General features: G+C 40.1%; 1 protein-coding gene across 9 annotated transcripts in view; it reads right to left on the bottom strand.

Moving 5' to 3' along the window:
- The window catches only part of LOC128702226 (protein tramtrack, beta isoform), a 96,634-nt gene that overhangs the window by 14,894 nt on the left and 59,066 nt on the right, over positions 1–22,674 (bottom strand). For 8 of the 9 annotated variants that reach the window (XR_011394349.1, XR_011394350.1, XM_070102886.1 and 5 more), the window contains exons 8-11: positions 18,574–18,735; positions 17,574–17,683; positions 17,214–17,312; positions 9,401–9,535 (exon numbers count right to left, since the gene is read on the bottom strand). Coding sequence is in view for 7 of the 9 variants with exons in the window: in XM_070102886.1 (XP_069958987.1) it covers positions 9,401–9,535; positions 17,214–17,312; positions 17,574–17,683; positions 18,574–18,735 (506 nt within the window). In the remaining 2 variants the exon portion in view is untranslated. The remainder of the gene's footprint in view (positions 1–9,400; positions 9,536–17,213; positions 17,313–17,573; positions 17,684–18,573; positions 18,736–22,674) is intronic. The other variant, XM_070102887.1, reaches the window with a different exon arrangement.

Here is a 22,674-nt window from a genome sequence, read left to right as displayed (position 1 = left end):
TGTAGGTGTGTGTATGTGTGTATGTGTGTGTGTGTGTGTGGTGTGTGTGTGTGGTGTGTGTGTAGGTGTGTGTGTGTAGGTGTGTGTGTGTAGGTGTGTGTGTGTAGGTGTGTGTGTGTAGGTGTGTGTGTGTAGGTGTGTGTGTGTGTGTAGGTGTGTGTGTGTAGGTGTGTGTGTGTAGGTGTGTGTGTGTAGGTGTGTGTGTGTAGGTGTGTGTGTGTAGGGGTGTGTGTGTGTAGGGGTGTGTGTGTGTAGGGGTGTGTGTGTGTAGGGGTGTGTGTGTGTAGGGGTGTGTGTGTGTGTAGGGGTGTGTGTGTGTGTAGGGGTGTGTGTGTGTAGGGGTGTGTGTGTGTAGGGGTGTGTGTGTGTAGGGGTGTGTGTGTGTGTAGGGGTGTGTGTGTGTAGGGGTGTGTGTGTGTAGGGGTGTGTGTGTGTAGGGGTGTGTGTGTGTGTAGGGGTGTGTGTGTGTAGGGGTGTGTGTGTGTAGGGGTGTGTGTGTGTAGGGGTGTGTGTGTGTAGGGGTGTGTGTGTGTGTAGGTGTGTGTGTGTGTAGGGGTGTGTGTGTGTAGGGGTGTGTGTGTGTGTAGGGGTGTGTGTGTGTGTGTAGGGGTGTGTGTGTGTAGGGGTGTGTGTGTGTAGGGGTGTGTGTGTGTAGGGGTGTGTGTGTGTGTAGGGGTGTGTGTGTGTGTAGGGGTGTGTGTGTGTAGGGGTGTGTGTGTGTAGGGGTGTGTGTGTGTAGGGGTGTGTGTGTGTAGGGGTGTGTGTGTGTGTAGGGGTGTGTGTGTGTGTAGGTGTGTGTGTGTGTAGGGGTGTGTGTGTGTAGGGGTGTGTGTGTGTAGGGGTGTGTGTGTGTAGGGGTGTGTGTGTGTAGGGGTGTGTGTGTGTAGGGGTGTGTGTGTGTAGGGGTGTGTGTGTGTAGGGGTGTGTGTGTGTAGGGGTGTGTGTGTGTGTAGGGGTGTGTGTGTGTAGGGGTGTGTGTGTGTAGGGGTGTGTGTGTGTAGGGGTGTGTGTGTAGGGGTGTGTGTGTGTGTGTGTGTGTGTGTGTGTGTGTGTAGGGGCGTGTGCGTGTAGGGGTGTGTGCGTGTAGGGGTGTGTGTGTGTAGGGGTGTGTGTGGGTAGGGGTGTGTGTGGGTAGGTATGTGTGTGTGTAGGTATGTGTTTGTGTAGGTATGTGTGTGTGTAGGTGTGTGTGTAGGTGTGTGTGTAGGTGTGTGTGTAGGTGTGTGTGTAGGTGTGTGTGTAGGTGTGTGTGTAGGTGTGTGTAGGTGTGTGTAGGTGTGTGTGTGTGTGTGTGTGTGTGTGTGTGTGTGTGTGTGTGTGTGTGTGTGTGTGTGTGTGTGTGTGTGTGTGTGTGTGTGTGTGTGTGTGTGTGTGTGTACTCACCTAGTTGAGGTTGCGGGGGTCGAGTCCGAGCTCATGGCCCCGCCTCTTCACTGATCGCTACTAGGTCACTCTCCCTGAGCCGTGAGCTTTATCATACCTCTGCTTAAAGCTATGTATGGATCCTGCCTCCACTACATCGCTTCCCAAACTATTCCACTTACTGACTACTCTGTGGCTGAAGAAATACTTCCTAACATCCCTGTGATTCATCTGTGTCTTCAGCTTCCAACTGTGTCCCCTTGTTACTGTGTCCAATCTCTGGAACATCCTGTCTTTGTCCACCTTGTCAATTCCTCTCAGTATTTTGTATGTCGTTATCATGTCCCCCCTATCTCTCCTGTCCTCCAGTGTCGTCAGGTTGATTTCCCTTAACCTCTCCTCGTAGGACATACCTCTTAGCTCTGGGACTAGTCTTGTTGCAAACCTTTGCACTTTCTCTAGTTTCTTCACGTGCTTGGCTAGGTGTGGGTTCCAAACTGGTGCCGCATACTCCAATATGGGCCTAACATACACGGTGTACAGGGTCCTGAATGATTCCTTATTAAGATGTTGGAATGCTGTTCTGAGGTTTGCTAGGCGCCCATATGCTGCAGCAGTTATTTGGTTGATGTGCGCTTCAGGAGATGTGCCTGGTGTTATACTCACCCCAAGATCTTTTTCCTTGAGTGAGGTTTGTAGTCTCTGACCCCCTAGACTGTACTCCGTCTGCGGCCTTCTTTGCCCTTCCCCAATCTTCATGACTTTGCACTTGGTGGGATTGAACTCCAGGAGCCAATTGCTGGACCAGGTCTGCAGCCTGTCCAGATCCCTTTGTAGTTCTGCCTGGTCTTCGATCGAGTGAATTCTTCTCATCAACTTCACGTCATCTGCAAACAGGGACACCTCAGAGTCTATTCCTTCCGTCGTGTGTGTGTGTGTGTGTGTGTGTGTGTGTGTGTGTGTGTGTGTGTGTGTGTGTGTGTGTGTGTGTGTGTGTGTGTGTGTGTGTGTGTGTGTGTGTGTGTTAGTTACCATTTTGTCCTAGGCACATGTCGATTAGACACTAGGCCTGTTGTACTCACCTATTTGTGATTGCAGGGGTCAAGTCACAGCTCCTGGCCCTGCCTCTTTGCTGATTGCTACTAGGTCCTCTCTCTCCCTGCTCCATGAGCTTTATCATACCTCGCCTTAAAACTATGTATGGTTCCCGCCTCCACTACTTCACTTTCTAGGCTATTCCATGGCTTGACTACTCTATGACTGAAGAAATACTTCCTAACATCCCTTTGATTCATCCGAGTCTTCAACTTCCAATTGTGACCTCTTGTGTCTGTGTCCCATCTCTGGAACATCCCGTCTTTGTCCACCTCGTCTATTCCGCACAGTATTTTATATGTCGTTATCATGTCTCCCCTGACCCTTCTTGCCTCCAGTGTCATCAGGCCGATTGCCCTCAGCCTTTCTTCGTAGGGCAATCCCCGTAGCTCTGGGACTAGTCTTGTTGCAAACCTTTGCACTTTCTCTAATTTCTTGACGTGCTTGACTTGGTGTGGATTCCAAACTGGTGCTGCATACTCCAGTATGGGCCTGACATAGATGGTATACAGAGTCTTGAATGAATCCTTACTGAGGTATCGGAACGCTATCCGTAGGTTTGCCAGGCGCCCGTATGCTGCAGCAGTTATCTGATTGATGTGCGCCTCGGGAGATATGCTCGGTGTTATACTCACCCCCAAATCTTTTTCCTTGAGTGAGGTTTGCAGACTTTGGCCATCTAAACTATATTGTGTCTGCGGTCTTCTTTGCCCTTCCCCAATCTTCATGACTTTGCATTTGGCAGGGTTAAACTCAAGGAGCCAGTTGCTGGACCAGGCTTGTAGCCTGTCCAGGTCTCTTTGTAGTCCTGCCTGATCCTCGTCCGATTTGATTCTTCTCATTAACTTCACATCGTCCGCAAACAAGGACACTTCTGAGTCTATCCCTTCCGTTATGTCGTTCACATATACCAAGAACGGCACAGGTCCTAGGACTGACCCCTGTGGAACCCCGTTTGTCACAGGTGCCCACTCTGACACCTCGTCGCGTACCATGACTCGTTGTTGCCTCCCTGTCAGGTATTCTCTGATCCATTGCAGTGCCTTTCCTGTTATGTGTGCCTGATCCTCTAGCTTTTGCAGTAACCTCTTGTGAGGAACTGTGTCGAAGGCTTTCTTGCAGTCCAAAAAAATGCAGTCGATCCACCCCTCTCTCTCTCTTGTCTTACTTCTGTCACCTTGTCATAAAACTCTAGTAGGTTTGTGACACAGGATTTTCCCTCCCTGAAACCATGCTGGTTGTCAATTATACACTTGTTTCTTTCCAGGTGCTCCACCACTCTCCTGATGATCTTCTCCATGACCTTGCATACTATACACATTAGTGATACAGGTCTGTAGTTTAGTGCCTCATGTCTGTCTCCCTTTTTAAAAATTGGGACTACATTTGCCATCTTCCATATGTATGTATGTATGTATGTATGTATGTATGTGTGTGTGTGTGTGTGTGTGTGTGTGTGTGTACTCACCTAGTTGAGGTTGCAGGGGTCGAGTTCAAGCTCCTGGCCCCGCCTCTTCACTGGTCGCTACTAGGTCTCACTCCCTGAACCGTGAGCTTTATCATACCTCTGCTTGAAGCTATGTATGGATCCTGTCTCCACTGTGTGTGTAGGTGTGTGTGTGGGGGGGTGTTATGTGGGTGTGGGGGGTATGTAAAATAATATATTTTATCTCTTGCTCTCATAGTTTCATTCATTCACTTGTTTATCATTTATGTTTGCAAAATTTATTCTAATATACCTACGGCTCATTTGGTTGTATAATTTTCACCTACTCTGTCTCGTTCTTGCTTCATTCATAGAAAGGACCTTATCCTTGTCTACACCATCTGTATCTTAATCATATGCATTCTTTTTCCTTGTATATCGGTGGTGGGAATCGGCCGGTGTGTTAATAAATAAAATAAAAAATCAGTGGTGTACAATACCAACAAGATGATAAATTAGACATGTGCAACATATGACAAAAATGTCTACATAGTAAAGATACCCAGATGTTGCACATGACTAATTTATCATTCATTTTCTTTTATCTACCAGAGATAAAGGCTTTGATCCTGCCTTCTTTTTTCATAGCTCATTTTCCTTCAGTCAGTCACATGTCTGGATGCCCTCTTTGATTTTCCTGTTGTACTTAGTGTTTGACCAGGTGATGGCTCCGTAAGTGTAGAGTACTGAAGAGTACATTGTGTTGCATGTATGAGGTAACAAGTATTTTGAATGTATCTTTGTCTTGATTCCTGACTGTTACTTATATTCATGATCTTAAGTCTGTACTGCTGGTGTTATTCTCTCTGCTGTGGGGGACTGGTTTGGAGCAGTAGTTATTCTTAAGTGTTTTTCTTTTGTGCTTTTTCTGAGGTTTTTGGTTGTTTTCCATAGTTTCACAGTTTCATAACTTGGCTTGTACGTGGGTTAAATTATGGATAATAATAATAACTGACCATTTTTACAATTCTGCAACTAGCTTCTGATCTCTTCAGGATATAGTCTCATTGTTTTGACATCATTTGCAAACAGTAATCTGTTGGAGCTTATTCCTGTTGTTAGGTTACAGGTTAAGAATAATTTGGAGACTGATCTTTTTCATCCTCTGTAGAATGTCTGATTTATGTTCAAGTTTTCTTTTATCCATACTAATATTCTTTCCTTTATCTCAGTTTGTTTCTTTAGTTTACTAAATGACCTTCTGTGTGACATTACAATATATCAAAAGCTTTTATACAGTATAGAAATGTGCAATGCACAGATTCCTCACTTTCCTCTCTGACCTTTGTATATCATGACTCTTTTTCTGAATCTTTAAAAGTGTTGTACGAGGAATTTTTTACTTTTAAGACGATCAACAAGTCCCTTTCTTATAATACATTCCAGCATTTTGTACATTACATATGTTATGGGCACTTCTGTAGTTCATGAGTTTCTGCATATCACCTTGAATGCTAGTAAGTGGAACCTCGGTATACAAACAGCTCCCTACTCAAACAGAGCTCAGCACTCCACTAAACAAATACAACTTGCCAAAACTTCGCTATAAACTATTTTGAGTTTCTTCGCATTTTTTGGTGTTTTTTGTATTATTTGTATAAATAAGTCACCATGGGGCCTATAAACATTAAGTGATATCAGCCAACCAAACAGAAAATTGGTTGGGAGGAACTTGTTCGATACTCAAATGGAACATCACTCGAACAGCCTTTTGGAATGAATTAAGGTCGCATACCAACGTTCCACTGTACTGATGTTTTGTACTTTTAAAGTTCCCTAATAAAGCTCATTAAACTTTCTGTTTATATTCTCCCTTTGTCTAACTTTTTTTTTTTTTTTTTTGCTATAATTTTTTTTTTTTTCTGAGGAGATTGTAATTCAATAGCATTAGAGTAAATGACTGAGGCATCTTTGGTCTCCTAACCCAATGTACTCTACAAACAACTATTTTTGATGACCTAATTCCTTAAAAATTATCACATATTCACTACTTCATAGAATAGTAATTTAGTCATTATACCGTATTACACTTTAAGGAAAGCATTACTACAAACAGGGTAGCAAGGTCCCCATTGACAACAATGTAAGGATTAATCCCTTGTTTATCAAATGAATTTATTTTTGTATGTATACAGTATGTTAATCCTATGTAGCTATACTGGAGGCTCATATTTGTTAAGTAAAAACTGGTCAAAAATTTTAATGAATTAATTTTTTAAACTGAATTTAGAATACATTGATTTTCTTTGTTAATTATATGAATTGTTTTGGGTTCATATTTATTTAATGCATGTGTGGTGGGCTCATGTTTTATGCCATAATTTGGTCAAATGTAGATTTATGTGCTTCAAATTTTTATAGTTTTGGGGATCTGAATAGCAAGTTGTAATGCTGTCTGAAATCAGTGTTCATTGCAGTTCAGAGTGATGTTTTTGTTATGTGATAATTGGCTTGATGTAGTTGCTGGTTGTAAATCCACAGGCTTAAAACCCATACACAAGGTATGGACAGATGAACAAGTGATATAGGGTTAACACCGTCAAGGAAGGTAACACATGATTAAAAGTATGCCTAGTATTTTAGGTACAGAAAAGTATAGTTCCCTCATATAAGAAAAAGGGGACAAGAAAGAAGACAAGAATCATAGGGGATATGGGAATTGACACAGTTGCTTTTTGCTGATGATACTGTGCTTATGGGAGATTCTAAAGAAAAATTGCAAAGGTTAGTGGACAAGTTTGGGAGTGTGTGTAAAGGTAGAAAGTTGAAAGTGAATATAGAAAAAAATAAGGTGATGAGGGTATCAAATGATTTAGATAAAAAAAATTGGATATCAAATTGGGAAGGAGGAGTATGGAAGTGAATGTTTTCAGATACTTGGGAGTTGACGTGTCGGCGAATGGATTTATGAAGGATGAAGTTAATCATAGAATTGATGAGGGAAAAAAGGTGAGTGGTGCATTGAGGTATATGTGGAGACAAAAAACATTATCTATGGAGGCAAAGAAGGGAATGTATCAAAGTATAGTAGTACCAACACTCTTATATGGGTGTGAAGCTTGGGTTGTGAATGCAGCAGCGAGGAGGCGGTTGGAGGCAGTGGAGATGTCCTGTCTAAGGGCAATGTGTGGTGTAAATATTATGCAGAAAATTCAGAGTGTGGAAATTAGGAGAAGGTGTGGAGTTAATAAAAGTATTAGTCAGACAGCTGAAGAGGGGTTGTTGAGGTGGTTTGATCATTTAGAGAGAATGGATCCAAGTAGAATGACATGGAGAGCATATAAATCTGTAGAGGAAGGAAGGCGGGGTAGGGGTCGTCCTCGAAAAGGATGGAAGGAAGGGGTAAGAGAGGATTTGTGGGCGAGGGGCTTGGACTTCCAGCAGGCGTGTATGAGCGTGTTCAATAGGAGTGAATGGAGATAAATGGTATTTGGGACCTGACAATCTGTTGGAGTGTGAGCAGGGTAATATTTAGTGAAGGGATTCAGGGAAACCATTTATTTTTATATAGCCAGACTTGAGTCCTAGAAATGGGAAGCACAGTGCCTGCACTCTAAAGGAGGGGTTCGGGATATTGGCAGTTTGGAGGGATATGTTGTGTATCTTTATACGTATATGCTTCTAAACTGTTGTGTTCTGAGCACCTCTGCAAAAACAGTGATTATGTGTGAGTGAGGTGAAAGTGTTGAATGATGATGAAAGTATTTTCTTTTTGGGGATTTTCTTTCTTTTTGGGTCACCCTGCCTAGGTGGGAGACGGCCAACTTGTTAAAAAAAGACTTAGATACACAGGGTAAAGTGTAAGGTAAAAATATTATGGTAAGTGTTAGGGTTAAGACAAAAAGCAGGATTGCAGAGGAACAAGGAGGATCCAGAAAGAGCAGGGAATGTGTAGACCAAGTGTTGACATTGAACCATAAAAGTGAGGAGTATTTAGATAAGGGTAACGAGCTGTTTGTTGAATTACTGGATTTAGAATAGGGATGCTAGAGTGTTGGGGAGAGATGAAATTGAAAGACCTTAGATCTGATATACAGTGGAGTTGTCACAGTTACTGTCTACTGTTGACAGTTCTTTTGGGAGATTCTTAAGACAAGTTACAAAGGGTGGTGGATGAATTTAGGAGGGTATGTAAAAGAAAGAAATTAAAAGTGAATGTGGAAAAGAGCAATTTGATGAGGCTAACAAAAATACCTAGGCAATGAGTGATTGAATATCAGATTAGAGGAAGTATGGAGGAAACATGTATTACTCCAGATGTAGACACTTATTTGGGAGTAGATGTGTCAGCATACTGGTCTATACTTCATATGTGCTTTAGGAATGGGCCTTAAACATTGGAGTGAGGAGGAAGTAGAAATGTCATGTCTGAGAGCAATGTGTAGTGTGAATATTATACAGAGGGTAAGAGTATAACTCAAGAAGGGTTTTTTAAAAGTGCTTTAGACATTTAGAGGATGGAGAGGAATAAGATGACAAAAAGGGTGTATAAATCTGGGGTGGAAGGTATGAAGGCTAGAGGTAGGGTGTAAAGGAGTCCTGAGTTTTAGGGGCTTAAGCATCTAGCAGGCTAGTGTGTTAGAAGTGGAGACAAGTGGTTGCCAATGGACATGCTGTTGGAGCTTGAGGAAGGTAACATTTATGAAGGAATTTTGAAAAGCCAGTTAGCTGGACTTACAGTCCTAGAGGAGAAAAGTACATTACCCCACACTGAAGAAGGGCTGAGTATGTTGCAGTCAGAGGGTAATATGAATTGTGATATCAGCATACTTCTGGCAAGGCAGGGATTGAATGAATGAAGATGGTTAAAAAACAAATTACTTTATAAACAAATAAGATCTTTCTTGCTATTAAAGTATTAGTATAACTATAGCACTGTGAGGCTATGTCACAAAAGTATTGCATTCAACAAATTAAGCACTTGCAATGTGAATTACACATTCTCCCACTGGTCTACCAGCCCAAAGCATTTGCCACTGTCTAACTACTCAACTTCTCCCAGCTTAAGAAAACACATTAATGATGAAAGCTTTAAAAGCTATTTCAAGATATTTTCCTTGAGGATGGCTTGAAGTGGAGAGGAAACCTTGCAGCCCCATCTTTGAGAAATTCATAAAAGCATTTTACATGCAAATCAATGATTAATTATTATCTAGGAAAGAGGCATAACATATTTTATGCTTTCCTTCCTAAGGCTCCACCATAGAAAAATGGGAAATATGGTAATAATGACATTATCTATTTTCAAAATATAATCAAGCAGTTTCTGAACTATAGTATTGGCATGCCTCTGGCAAGACAGTGATGGAGTGAGTGATGATGAAAGTGTTTCTTCTTTTTTGGGGCACCCTGCTTAGGTGGGAGATTGTCAATGTGCTTAAAAAAAAAAAAAAAAAAATATTAAGAGAAGGGCTGTTTCTACCTAGTGTAGGAAAAGTAAGTTTCATGTATGTTTACCTTGTTGAAAATGTCTTCAATATCAGGCAGAAGTTTTTCACAAGCTGTGGCAACTTCAGATGGCTTGCGCGAATTACTTCGTCCAACAGATTCTTTATATAAACGCACTTCCCGGCGTAAATTCTTCATTTTCACCTAGATATGCAATGACCATAATCATAATTAATACAAAATTCTGTACATAACATTATTTATCTATAATACCAATATATAAAGAAGCAGTACCTAAAGGGAAGTTTGAAGTATTGCTTGGGCTACAAGCTCAGTAAGCCCCTGCCAGTCTCCCACCATTCTTACTAAACAACTCAAGTTAATGTCCACTAGACATTTTTATTTTATTTTTACCTAACGTTTTCTAAAATTTATATAACTTGCGAATCCTAATTTACACAAAAAGCGGTTTTCTACAAATGTTGAACATGTTAGCAATTTATTATCAAGAGTAAACTAGCAGCTACATAAGAAAGTTGAACTCTAGGAGAGCATACAGAGGCGCGCAGCCATGACACCAGCTGACTGCTAGAGACTGTCCATGCTTTGCTAGGTGATACAAAATACTGTATATTACTAGCCATAAGACAGGGGGATATACTTTATTTTAATCAGATTTTTGTTTAACCCCAGGCATAAGACACAGGTGGTTATATTTTCAGACCTAACAGATGGGAGTAAATTAGGTCTTCATCAGTAGTCAATACAGGCAGGTGTTTATATACTTTTAGCTATGCAGTAAGCCTACTGGCCCATGCTAGGCAGGTTGTTCTCAGATTCAACCCAACTGGTATATTTGTTCCACTAATCTACAATTATTGCCAAGCATGGGTAGCTTTATAAATAGGTTTGACAAGTACACGAGTGGAACTTCATTTCATTCATAACATTAGCAATCACCTCTTTCTTATCATCTGCACTACATTCACACATCCTAGTTTTATAAAGCTTTACTTCACTTTTTTAGTATTTTGTACTGGAGAAGGAGTTACTAGCCCATTGCTCCCAGCATTTTAGTCACCTCATATGACACACATGGCTTATGGAGGAATGATTCTTTTCCACTTTCCCATGGAGAATACAGAAAATAAAGAACAAGAACTATTAAGAAAAAAAAAAAAACCTACATGTGTGTACGTATATAGATGCATGTGCATGCCTGTGTAGTGTGACTTAAGTGTAAGTAGAAGTAGCAGGATATACCCATTATCCAGTGTGTTTATGAGACAGACCAAAGAAACCAGCAATCCTACCATCATGTAAAACAGTTACAGGTTTCTGTTTCACACTTACTTGGCAGGATGGTAGTACCTCCCTGGGTGGATGCTGTCTACCAACCTACTACCTAGAACTATTGGAGGATAGATGGGCTAGTAAGAGTATAGGCAATGGGGCTGAAGATGCTTGGGGTAGGTTTAAGAATGTAGTGTTAGGAGTGTTCAGCAGAAGTTCGTGGTTACAGAAAACTGGGTGAGGGAGGGAAGAAGAGCGATTGATGGAATGATGATGTAGAGAGAGTAGTAAGAGAGAAGTTACCATATGAGAGGTTTTTACTGAGTAGAAGTGATACAAAGAGAGAAGAGTACAGTGGACCCCCGGATAACGATATTTTTTCATTCCAGAAGTATGTTCAGGTGCCAGTACTGACCGAATTTGTTCCCATAAGGAATATTGTGAAGTAGATTAGTCCATTTCAGACCCCCAAACATACACGTACAAACGCACTTACATAAATACACTAACATAACTGGTCGCATTGGGAGGCGATCGTTAAGCGGGGGTCCACTGTATATGGAGAGGAAAAGAGAGGTTAAGACAGTGGTGAAGCAATGTAAAAAGAGGAAATGAGAGAGTGGGTGAGATGTTATCAACAAATTTTGTAGAAAATAAAAAAAAAAGTTATGGAGTGAGATTGATAAGCTGAGGAAGCCTAGGGAACAAATACGTAGATTTGATTGTTAAAAATAGAAGAGGAGAATTATTAAATGGAGAGATAGAGGTACTGGGAAGATGGAAGGAACATTTTGAGGAATTGTTAAATGTTGATGAAGATAGAGAAGCTGTGATTTCATGAATAGGGCAAGGAGGAATAACATCTTGTAGGAGTGAGGAGGAGCAAGTTGTGAGTGTGGGGGAAGTTAGTGAGGCAGTGGGTAGAATGAAAGGGGTAAAGCAGCTGGGATTGATGGGACAAAGATAGAAATGTTAAAAGCAGGTGGGATATAGTTTTCGAGTGGTTGGTGCTTTTATTTAATAAATGTATGGAAGAGGGTATGGTACCTAGGGATTGGCAGAGAGCATGCATAGTTACTTTGTATAAAGGCAAAAATTATAGGGGAATAAGTCTGTTGAGCCCTAGGTAGTAGGTTGGTAGACAGCAACCGCCCAGGGAGGTACTACCGTCCTGCCAAGTAAGTGTAAAACGAAAGCCTGTAATTGTTTTACATGATGGGAGGATTGCTGGTGTCTTTTGTCTGTCTCATGAACATGCAAGATTTCAGGTACGTCTTGCTACTGCTACTTACATTTAGGTCACACTATGCATACATGTACAAGCATATATATACACACCCCTCTGAGTTTTCTGATATTTTCTTTCTAGTTCTTGTTTTTGTTTATTTCCTCTTATCTCCATGGGGAAGTGGAACAGAATTCTTCCTCCGTAAGCCATGCGTGTTGTAAGAGGCGACTAAAATGCCGAGAGCAAGGGGCTAGTAACCCCTTCTCCTGTATAAATTACTAAATTTGAAAAGTGAAACTTTTGTTTTTCTTTTTGGGCCACCCTGCCTCGGTAGGATACGGCCGGTTTGTTGAAAGAAAAAAGAAGTCTGTTGAGTCCTAGGTAGTAGGTTGGTAGACAGCAACCACCCAGGGAGGTACTACCGTCCTGCCAAACGAGTGTAAAACGAAAGCCTGTAATTGTTTTACATGATGGGAGGATTGTTGGTGTCTTTTGTCTGTCTCATAAACATGCAAGATTTCAGGTACGTCTTGCTACTTCTATTTACATTTAGGTCACACTGCACATACATGTACAAGCATATATATACACACCCCTGTGGGTTTTCTTCTATTTTCTTTCTAGTTCTTGTTTATTTCCTTTTATCTCCATGGGAACGTGGAACAGAATTCTTCCTCTGTAACCCATGCGTGTTGTAAGAGGTGACTAAAATGCCGGGAGCAAGGGGCTAGTAACCCCTTCTCCTGTATAAATTACTAAATTTAAAAAGAGAAACTTTCATTTTTCTTTTTGGGCCACCCTGCCTTGGTGGGATACAGCCGGTTTGTTGAAAGAAGAAGAAGTCTGTTGAGTATACCTGGTAAAGTGTATGGGAGAGTTATTATTGAAAGAATTAAGAGTAAGATAGAGAGTAGGACAGCAGATGAACAAGGAGGCTTTAGGAAGGGTAGAGGGTGTGTAGGCCAAGTGTTTACAGTGAAACATATAGGTGAACAGTATCTACATGAGGGTAAAGAGGCTTTTGCGGCATTTGTGGATTTGAAAAAAGGCATGTGACAGAGTGGATAGGGGTTCAGTGAGGCAGATGTTGCAAATGTATGGAGTAGGAGGTAAGTTATTAACCCTTTCAGTGTCGACAGGCCCTCTCAGGGACTTGTTCTCAGGGTCCCCCAAATTTAAAAAAAAAAAAAAAAAAAATTATTTTCTCTTATGAAAAGATAGAGAATCTTTTCCCGATCATAATGACACCAAAAGTATGAAATTGATGGAAACTTAGGGAATTATGCTCTCGCAAAGTTAGCGGTCTCAACGATGTTTACACATCGGCGATTTTGCCCACTTTGAGCCCTATTCTCGGCCAATTCCACTGTACTAGTCGACACAAATCATGAATATTTCACTAGAACTCCATTTTTTCTATTGAATGAGTGCAAGTAACCACCCATTTACCGATTTCAACTATCCAATATAGTGGTCAGAATTTAGCAATTTTGCCAATTTCACACAAATTTCAAAAGATGCCAATTTCCAAGTAGGGCCCAGAATAAACAAGAAAGACATTCCTGGCACTAAAATGACATTTCCTCTGTTCATTAGTCACGTCCCAACACCCCTCTTACATTCTTTTGCTTTCCACTTCGAATTTTTATTCTCACAAAAAATAGAAAATTTACTGTTATGCAGACTACTGCATTAGTGTAAAAAATGGTATAAATAATATTGGCCCACTTGTGAAAGAATATTAGACTCACCAGTTGACATGTATTGGATGCTTAGCATGATTTGTTTACTTTTGAACTTCGGTAAAAATCGAATATGTCTTCCATTCTATAGAATGAGACCAGGAAAACTAGAATACAACAATAAATACCATACGAAAATACAGTGCAAAGTCGCTGTTTTAATCCAAAAACACGATCAAAGTTTTTTTTTCTCATTATGCACTGAGTGTTGCAGGATTTTTTTTATACTGCGCACAGTGACCACATAGATCCATTCTTTCATATGTAGGCCTACCAGCTTTCTCTCACTAGATTTGAGGGCGCTAGAATTTAGGCGTACTAGTACGTCAAAAACCCTGGTGCTTAAGCCGTACTAGTACGGCCGAAACCCTGAAAGGGTTAAAAGCAGTGATAAGTTTTTACGAGGATAGCGAGGCTCAGGTTAGAGTACGTAGGAGAGAGGGAGAGTATTTCCCAGTAAAAGTAGGCCTTGGACAAGGATGTGTGATGTCACCATTTTTGTTCAACATATTTATAGATGGGGTTGTAAGAGAAGTGAATGCTTGAGTGTTGGCAAGAGGTTTGGGGTTAAAAAATAAAGACTAACACAAAAAGGGTGTTGTCACAGTTGCTCTTTGCTGTAAACATTGTGCTTTTGGGAGATTCTGAAGAGACTTTGAAGAGGCTGGAAGATGAGTTTGGTAGGGTATGTAAAAGATGAAAATTGAAAGTGAATATAGGAAAGAGTAAGGTGATGAGGATAACAAAAAAAATTAGGTAACAAAAGATTGGATATCAGGTTGGAGAGAGAGAGTATGGAGGAGGTGAATGTATTCAGATATTTAAGAGTGGACATGTCAGCAGATGTGTCTATGAATAATGAGGTGAATCACACAGCTGACGAGGGAAAAAAGGCGAGTGGTGCACTGGGGAGTCTGTGGAGACAAAGAACTTTGTCTTTGGAAGCAAAGAGAGGAATGTATGAAAGTATAGTTAATCCAATGCACTTATAAAGATGTGAAGCATGGGTAGTGAAGGTTGCAACAAGGAGAAGGCTGGAGGCAGTGGAAATGTCTGAGGGCAACGTGTAGTGTGAATATAATGCAGAGAATTCGTAGTTTGGAAATTAGGAGGTGTGGGATTACCAAAACTATTATCCAAAGGGATGAGGAGAGGTTAAGGTGGTCAGACATGCAGAGAGGATGGAACAAAATAGAATGGCTTCGAGAGCATATAAATCTGTAGTGGAGGGAAGGTAGGGTAGAGGTCGGCCTAGGAAAGGTTGGAGAGAGGTGGTAAAGGAGGTTTTGTGTGTGAGGGGCTTGGACTTCTAGCAAGCATGCATGAGCATGTTAGATAGGAATGAATAGGGACAAATGGTTTAAAGGACTTGACGTGCTGTTGGAGTGTGAGCAGGGTAATGTTTATGAAGAGCAAGCTGTGATACTTACTTGAATGCACTATATAAGGAATCATTTGAGGATACCCGTAGATCAAGAACCCTGAACTTAAATTTTCTTGAAAGGCATAGAATAAGGAGAGATATGATTCAAGTATATATACAGGTGGAAGTGGGCATAAATGATATATATGGATATGGAAGATAGTCAAGAACTCAAAATAACTGATTCAAATTGGATAAATTTAGGCTAAAAAAGGATGTAGGTAAATACTGGTTAGGCAATAGAGTTTTTGATGAGTGGGACAATCTATTAAGTAGGTTAATTAATCTACAACTCTGGGTAGTTTCGAAGTAAGCTGGAGAAAAAAGTGAGAAGGGTGGGATTTCAGGACCTTCCTATCTTGAGCCAGTCTCCCAGTGTTTCTTCAATCTTATGTTCTTAAAATCCTGGGTAGCTTTAAAAGTAGTTTGGACAAATACACAATACTGCTTGACATTCTTGGTACACCTCAGCAAAATATTTTACTGTTTGACCAAGAAGAGATGGTTTGTAAATTTTACTATTCTATTCCTGAATAATACCACCCCAGAAAACTATTACGCTGCCCAATAAAGGGTTAACATATTTATAGATGAGGTTGTAAAAGAAGTGAATGCTAGGTTGTTGGGGAGAGGTGCGGGATTAAAAGATAAATTTAATACAAAATGGGAGTAATCACAGTTGATTACTGCCGATGACACTGTTCTATTGGGAGATTCTGAAAAAAGTTGCAAAGGTTGGTGGACTGAATTTGAGATGGTATTTAAAAGAAGGAAATAAATAGTTTCCAGGATCATCCTCCCCACAGCTGTCTGAGATTGGCTTAATAAGAAAGGATATATTTTAAGAATAAGAACTATTAACCCTTTGAGGGTCGACAGGCCCTCTCCGAGACTCGTTTTCAGGGTCGGCCAAATTTAAAAAAAAAAAAATAATTTTCTCTTATGAAAAGATAGAGAATCTTTTCCCGATCATAATGACACCAAAAGTATGAAATTTGATGGAAAACTTACTGTGAAGTTAGCGGTCTCGGCGATGTTTACGCATCGACGATTTTGCCCACTTTGAGCCCCATTTTCGACCAATTCCACTGTACTAGTCAACAAAAAACATGGATATTTCGCTAGAACTCCATTTTTTCTATTGAATGAGTGCAAGAAACCACCCATTTATCAGTTTCAACTATCCAGTACAGTGGTCAGAATTTAGCAATTTTGCCAATTTCACACAAATTTCAAAAGATGCCAATTTCTGAATAGGGTCCAGAATAAACAAGAAAGACATTCCTGGCACTAAAATGACATTTCCTCTGTTCATTAGTCATGTCTCAAGGCCCTTCTTACATTCTTTTGCTTTCCACTTTGAATTTTTATTCTCATAAAAAATAGAAGATTTACTGTTATGCAGACTACTGCATTAGTGTAAAAAATGGTATAAATAATATTGACGCACTTGCGAAAGAATATTAGACTCACCAGTTGACGTGTATTGGACACATAGCATGATTTGTTTACTTTTGAACTTTGGTAAAAATCGAACATTTCTGCTACTTTGAGCTCAATTTCAAGGTACTTTTCATTGTAAAGCCAGTCAAAATCATCTCTATTTCTGTAGTATGTCTTCCATTCTATAAAATGAGACCACGAAAACTAGAATACAACAATAAATACCATGCGAAAATACAGTGCAAAGTCGCTGTTTTATTCCAAAAATACGGTCAAAGTTTTTTTTTTCTCATTATGCACTGTGTGCTGCAGGATTTTTTTTATACAGCGCACACTGACCACATAGACCCATTCTTTCATATGTAGGCCTACCAGCTTTCTCCCACTAGATTTGAGGGCGCTAGAATTTATGCGTACTAGTACGTCAAAAACCCTGGGTCGTAAGCCGTACTAGTACGGCCAAAACCCTCAAAGGGTTAAGAAGCACACAGGAAAGTAGTGTGCACAGAATGTAAATAAATGTGTAGAAGATTTACCTCTCATCTTACATATTCATGAGACAATGACAAGTTCAGCAATCCTGCCAAAATGCAAAACATTTGACAGGCTTACATTTCACTTATGTTACAGAATGGCAGTACCTTCCTGAGTGGCTGCTGTCTACAAGCCTACTGCCTATATAGTAGTTTCAAGAATTCCAAAAGCAGCAATATTAAAATTAGCCAAAACAGTGAACAAGTGCTTCATATCAACCTGACACTGTCGCCAGCTCTTCTGGATACCTCGACCCTGCAGTCTGCGAGCAACTCGCTTGCACAATGCCATGGACCGAATGAAGTATGAGGGTGGCACCTAATGAAGAAATACAACATATATAAATAAAAATACTTTTCTTGGGTACATAAAATCAGTTTCTCTAAACTGCATTAAGAAATTAAGAAATATACCTATTACAGAACCTAGACAATATATATTCTATACAACAATTTTATATTAAATTATTATTTTTTGCCTTTACATTCTACTACAATATCCAGAGTTTTCATTTATATCTGCATACCTTTGAAAATAGTGAAACTGGCAGCCTATGTGCGAATTGGGATAAACTCTCACCTGAGTAAGTGTTTCCCGCCACACCTTGAGAAGTGCCTCAGTGTCACGGACTGACCAGATCTTACGTGAAGTGCAGGTACATATGTCAAGATCATCGTCATGGAAGTGTCCTAAAAATAAGGACACAGTGAATATACACTGTCTATACAGAAGAGTCAGACAGAGAAAAGTTCCAAATTAAAATGACCTTATACAGGTTGCAAAGCTCCATTACATTAAATTATCTTAGACTGCAAGTGATTTGTGTGTGCATTAACTTATAAAATACCCTGAAAATTTTATATAAAACTCCAAACATACACTACAGTTTTTTTTTTTTAGTTTTTTGCTGCCTATAAAAGTCTTAATATGACTGAAATTATTTATAACTCCGTATATTTCTCGATTATTACCAGCTATTTCCCACCAGTTACACCTCTGTAATAATGTGGATTTTTGTCATGCAAAAAATTCTTACCATAAATATTTGTAACCATTCTCTCCACATACAAAACCATGTTTATCTGGAGAGTTTATCTGGAGAGAGTTCCGGGGGTCAACCCCCCCGCGGCCCGGTCTGTGACCAGGCCTCCTTAGGTCAGTGTCCCAGGATGCGACCCACACCAGTCGACTAACACCCAGGTACCCATTTTACTGATGGGGAACATAGACAACAGGTGGAAAGAAACACGTCCAATGTTTCTACTCTGGCTGGGAATCGAACCCAGGCCCTCGTCGTGTGAAGCGAGAACGTTAACCACCAGGCCAGGATTTGTAAAAAATCATAGATTTAATATATTTTTTTAATACAACAGCCATCTTCCACTGAGGCAGGGTGACCCCAAATAAAAGAAGTAAATTTTTCTACTTTTTACATTCAGTAATTTGTACAGAAGGGGTTACTAGCCCCCTGATGTGACATGTTAAAAAAAAATTATTTTTGTTGGGATGCTTCTTTCTACCAATAAGTATAATTTTATAAAGGAAAATGTAGCTATACAATTCTATTACAGGCACTAACCAGGTGATCCAAGTCTTCTGATTTTGTTAATTGGCTCTGTGCGGTCCTGGCCACCATCTGAACCATCTGTGCGCTGCTCGTAGCAAACAATGTTATTACTGAGATGCATAGCTCGTTTGCGCAAAGCTGACCGAGCTCTTCGTCGTCTCCTGAGTCCTGTGCCTACAAATATTTGTTTAAATATTAAATATAATACAAACACACAGTGATAAAAAGCTAAATGTGAAACAAAAAAATTCTATAGAGAAAATGAACCAAACCCATTAAACATGGAATCCCAAAAAATAAAGCATTATAAAATTGAAAATTTAAGAAAAAATTATCAATAAAGTGAAACTTTAATAAATAAATAATAAATTATTTCATATTAAACATACATGAAAGTTTCTAGTTCATTTGACTATAGCTTTCAAACAATTACATATACAATTAGATAATACCATTGCTCAATAGAAAGCCATTTATTATGCACAGCATTTCAGGCAAACCTATCACACTTATAAGCAGCGCTGTATAGCCCTTGTGGTTTAGTGCTTCTTTTTGATTATAATAATAATAATAATAATAATAATAATAATAATAATAATAATAATATCACACTTATGTACAATTCAAGACGTTTATTATAGGAAACGTTTTGCCTCAAGTGGCTTCTTCAGTCCTTATACAGAGATAACTAAGAAAACGAGTATATATAGTTATCTCTGTATTAGGACTGAAGAAGCCACTCGTGGTGAAACGTTTCCTTTAATAAATGTCTTGAACTGTACATAAGTGTCTTTTACCACATTTTGTCGGTATCACCATACCATTTCTCCTCTATCATACACTACTTAATTCAAGTCATTTTATATTATTTTTGAACATTAGCACTGGATCTAGGTAGTAGGTTGGTAAACAGCAACCGCCCAGGGAGGTACTACCGTCCTGCCAAGTGAGTGTAAAACGAAAGCCTGTAATTGTTTTACATGATGGTAGGATTGCTGGTGTCCATTTTTCTGTCTCATAAACATGCAAGGTTTCAGGTACATCTTGCTACTTCTACTTACACTTAGGTCACACTACACATACATTTTTTTTTTTTTTTTTTCAACAAGTCGGTAGTCTCCCACCGAGGCAGGGTGACCCAAAAAAGAAAGAAAATCCCCAAAAAGAAAATACTTTCATCATCATTCAACACTTTCACCACACTCACACATTATCACTGCTTTTGCAGAGGTGCTCAGAATATAACAGTTTAGAAGCATATACGTATAGAGATACACAACATATCCCTCCAAACTGCCAATATCCCAAACCCCTCCTTTAAAGTGCAGGCATTGTACTTCCCATTTCCAGGACTCAAGTCCGACTATATGAAAATAACCGGTTTCCCTGAATCCCTTCACTAAATATTACCCTGCTCACACTCCAACAGATCGTCAGGTCCCAAGTATCATTCGTCTCCATTCACTCCTATCTAACACGCTCATGCACGCTTGCTGGAAGTCCAAGCCCCTCACCCACAAAACCTCCTTTACCCCCTCTTTCCAACCCTTTCGAGGACGACCCCTACCCCTCTTTCCTTCCCCTATAGATTTATATGCTTTCCATGTCATTCTACTTTGATCCATTCTCTCTAAATGACCAAACCACCTCAACAACCCCTATTCTGCCCTCTGACTAATGCTTTTATTAACTCCACACCTTCTCCTAATTTCCACACTCCGAATTTTCTGCATAATATTTACACCACACATTGCCCTTAGACAGGACATCTCCACTGCCTCCAACCGTCTCCTCGCTGCTGCATTTACCACCCAAGCTTCACATCCATATAAGAGTGTTGGTACTACTATATTTTCATACATTCCCTTCTTTGCCTCCATAGATAACGTTTTTTGACTCCACATATACCTCAACGCACCACTCACCTTTTTTCCCTCATCAATTCTATGATTAACCTCATCCTTCATAAATCCATCCGCCGACACGTCAACTCCCAAGTACAGTGGACCCCCGGTTAACGAACTTTTTTCATTCCAGTAGTATGTTCAGGTGCCAGTACTGACCGAATTTTTTCCCATAAGGAATATTGTGAAGTAGATTAGTCCATTTCAGACCCCCAAACATACACGTACAAACGCACTTACATAAATACACTTACATAATTGGTCGCATTTGGAGGTGATCGTTAAGCGGGGGTACACTGTATCTGAAAACATTCACTTCTTCCATACTCCTCCTCCCCAATTTGATATCCAATTTTTCTTTATCTAAATCATTTGATACCCTATGTATTGGTAGATAAAAGACTGTTGAGTAGACTTCAGGATGTACATGTTTATAGAGGGGCCACAGATATATCAGATCACTTTCTAGTTGTAGCTACACTGAGAGTAAAAGGTAGATGGGATACAAGGAGAATAGAAGCATCAGGGAAGAGAGAGGTGAAGGTTTATAAACTAAAAGAGGAGGCAGTTAGGGTAAGATATAAACAGCTATTGGAGGATAGATGGGCTAATGAGAGCATAGGCAATGGGGTCGAAGAGGTATGGGGTAGGTTTAAAAATGTAGTGTTAGAGTGTTCAGCAGAAGTTTGTGGTTACAGGAAAGTGGGTGCAGGAGGGAAGAGGAGCGATTGGTGGAATGATGATGTAAAGAGAGTAGTAAGGGAGAAAAAGTTAGCATATGAGAAGTTTTTACAAAGTAGAAGTGATGCAAGGAGGGAAGAGTATATGGAGAAAAAGAGAGAAGTTAAGAGAGTGGTGAAGCAATGTAAAAAGAGAGCAAATGAGAGAGTGGGTGAGATGTTATCAACAAATTTTGTTGAAAATAAGAAAAAGTTTTGGAGTGAGATTAACAAGTTAAGAAAGCCTAGAGAACAAATGGATTTGTCAGTTAAAAATAGGAGAGGAGAGTTATTAAATGGAGAGTTAGAGGTATTGGGAAGATGGAAGGAATATTTTGAGGAATTGTTAAATGTTGATGAAGATAGGGAAGCTGTGATTTCGTGTATAGGGCAAGGAGGAATAACATCTTGTAGGAGTGAGGAAGAGCCAGTTGTGAGTGTGGGGGAAGTTCGTGAGGCAGTAGGTAAAATGAAAGGGGGTAAGGCAGCCGGGATTGATGGGATAAAGATAGAAATGTTAAAAGCAGGTGGGGATATAGTTTTGGAGTGGTTGGTGCAATTATTTAATAAATGTATGGAAGAGGGTAAGGTACCTAGGGATTGGCAGAGAGCATGCATAGTTCCTTTGTATAAAGGCAAAGGGGATAAAAGAGAGTGCAAAAATTATAGGGGGATAAGTCTGTTGAGTGTACCTGGTAAAGTGTATGGTAGAGTTATAATTGAAAGAATTAAGAGTAAGACGGAGAATAGGATAGCAGATGAACAAGGAGGCTTTAGGAAAGGTAGGGGGTGTGTGGACCAGGTGTTTACAGTGAAACATATAAGTGAACAGTATTTAGATAAGGCTAAAGAGGTCTTTGTGGCATTTATGGATTTGGAAAAGGCATATGACAGGGTGGATAGGGGGGCAATGTGGCAGATGTTGCAAGTGTATGGTGTAGGAGGTAGGTTACTGAAAGCAGTGAAGAGTTTTTACGAGGATAGTGAGGCTCAAGTTAGAGTATGTAGGAAAGAGGGAAATTTTTTCCCAGTAAAAGTAGGCCTTAGACAAGGATGTGTGATGTCACCGTGGTTGTTTAATATATTTATAGATGGGGTTGTAAGAGAAGTAAATGCGAGGGTCTTGGCAAGAGGCGTGGAGTTAAAAGATAAAGAATCACACACAAAGTGGGAGTTGTCACAGCTGCTCTTTGCTGATGACACTGTGCTCTTGGGAGATTCTGAAGAGAAGTTGCAGAGATTGGTGGATGAATTTGGTAGGGTGTGCAAAAGAAGAAAATTAAAGGTGAATACAGGAAAGAGTAAGGTTATGAGGATAACAAAAAGATTAGGTGATGAAAGATTGAATATCAGATTGGAGGGAGAGAGTATGGAGGAGGTGAACGTATTCAGATATTTGGGAGTGGACGTGTCAGCGGATGGGTCTATGAAAGATGAGGTGAATCATAGAATTGATGAGGGAAAAAGAGTGAGTGGTGCACTTAGGAGTC

The sequence above is a fragment of the Cherax quadricarinatus genome, chromosome 83 (assembly GCF_038502225.1).
Source record: "Cherax quadricarinatus isolate ZL_2023a chromosome 83, ASM3850222v1, whole genome shotgun sequence".
NCBI lineage: Eukaryota > Metazoa > Arthropoda > Malacostraca > Decapoda > Parastacidae > Cherax > Cherax quadricarinatus.
Note: the sequence above shows the minus strand (reverse complement) of the source record. Positions and strands in the feature narration are given on the sequence as shown.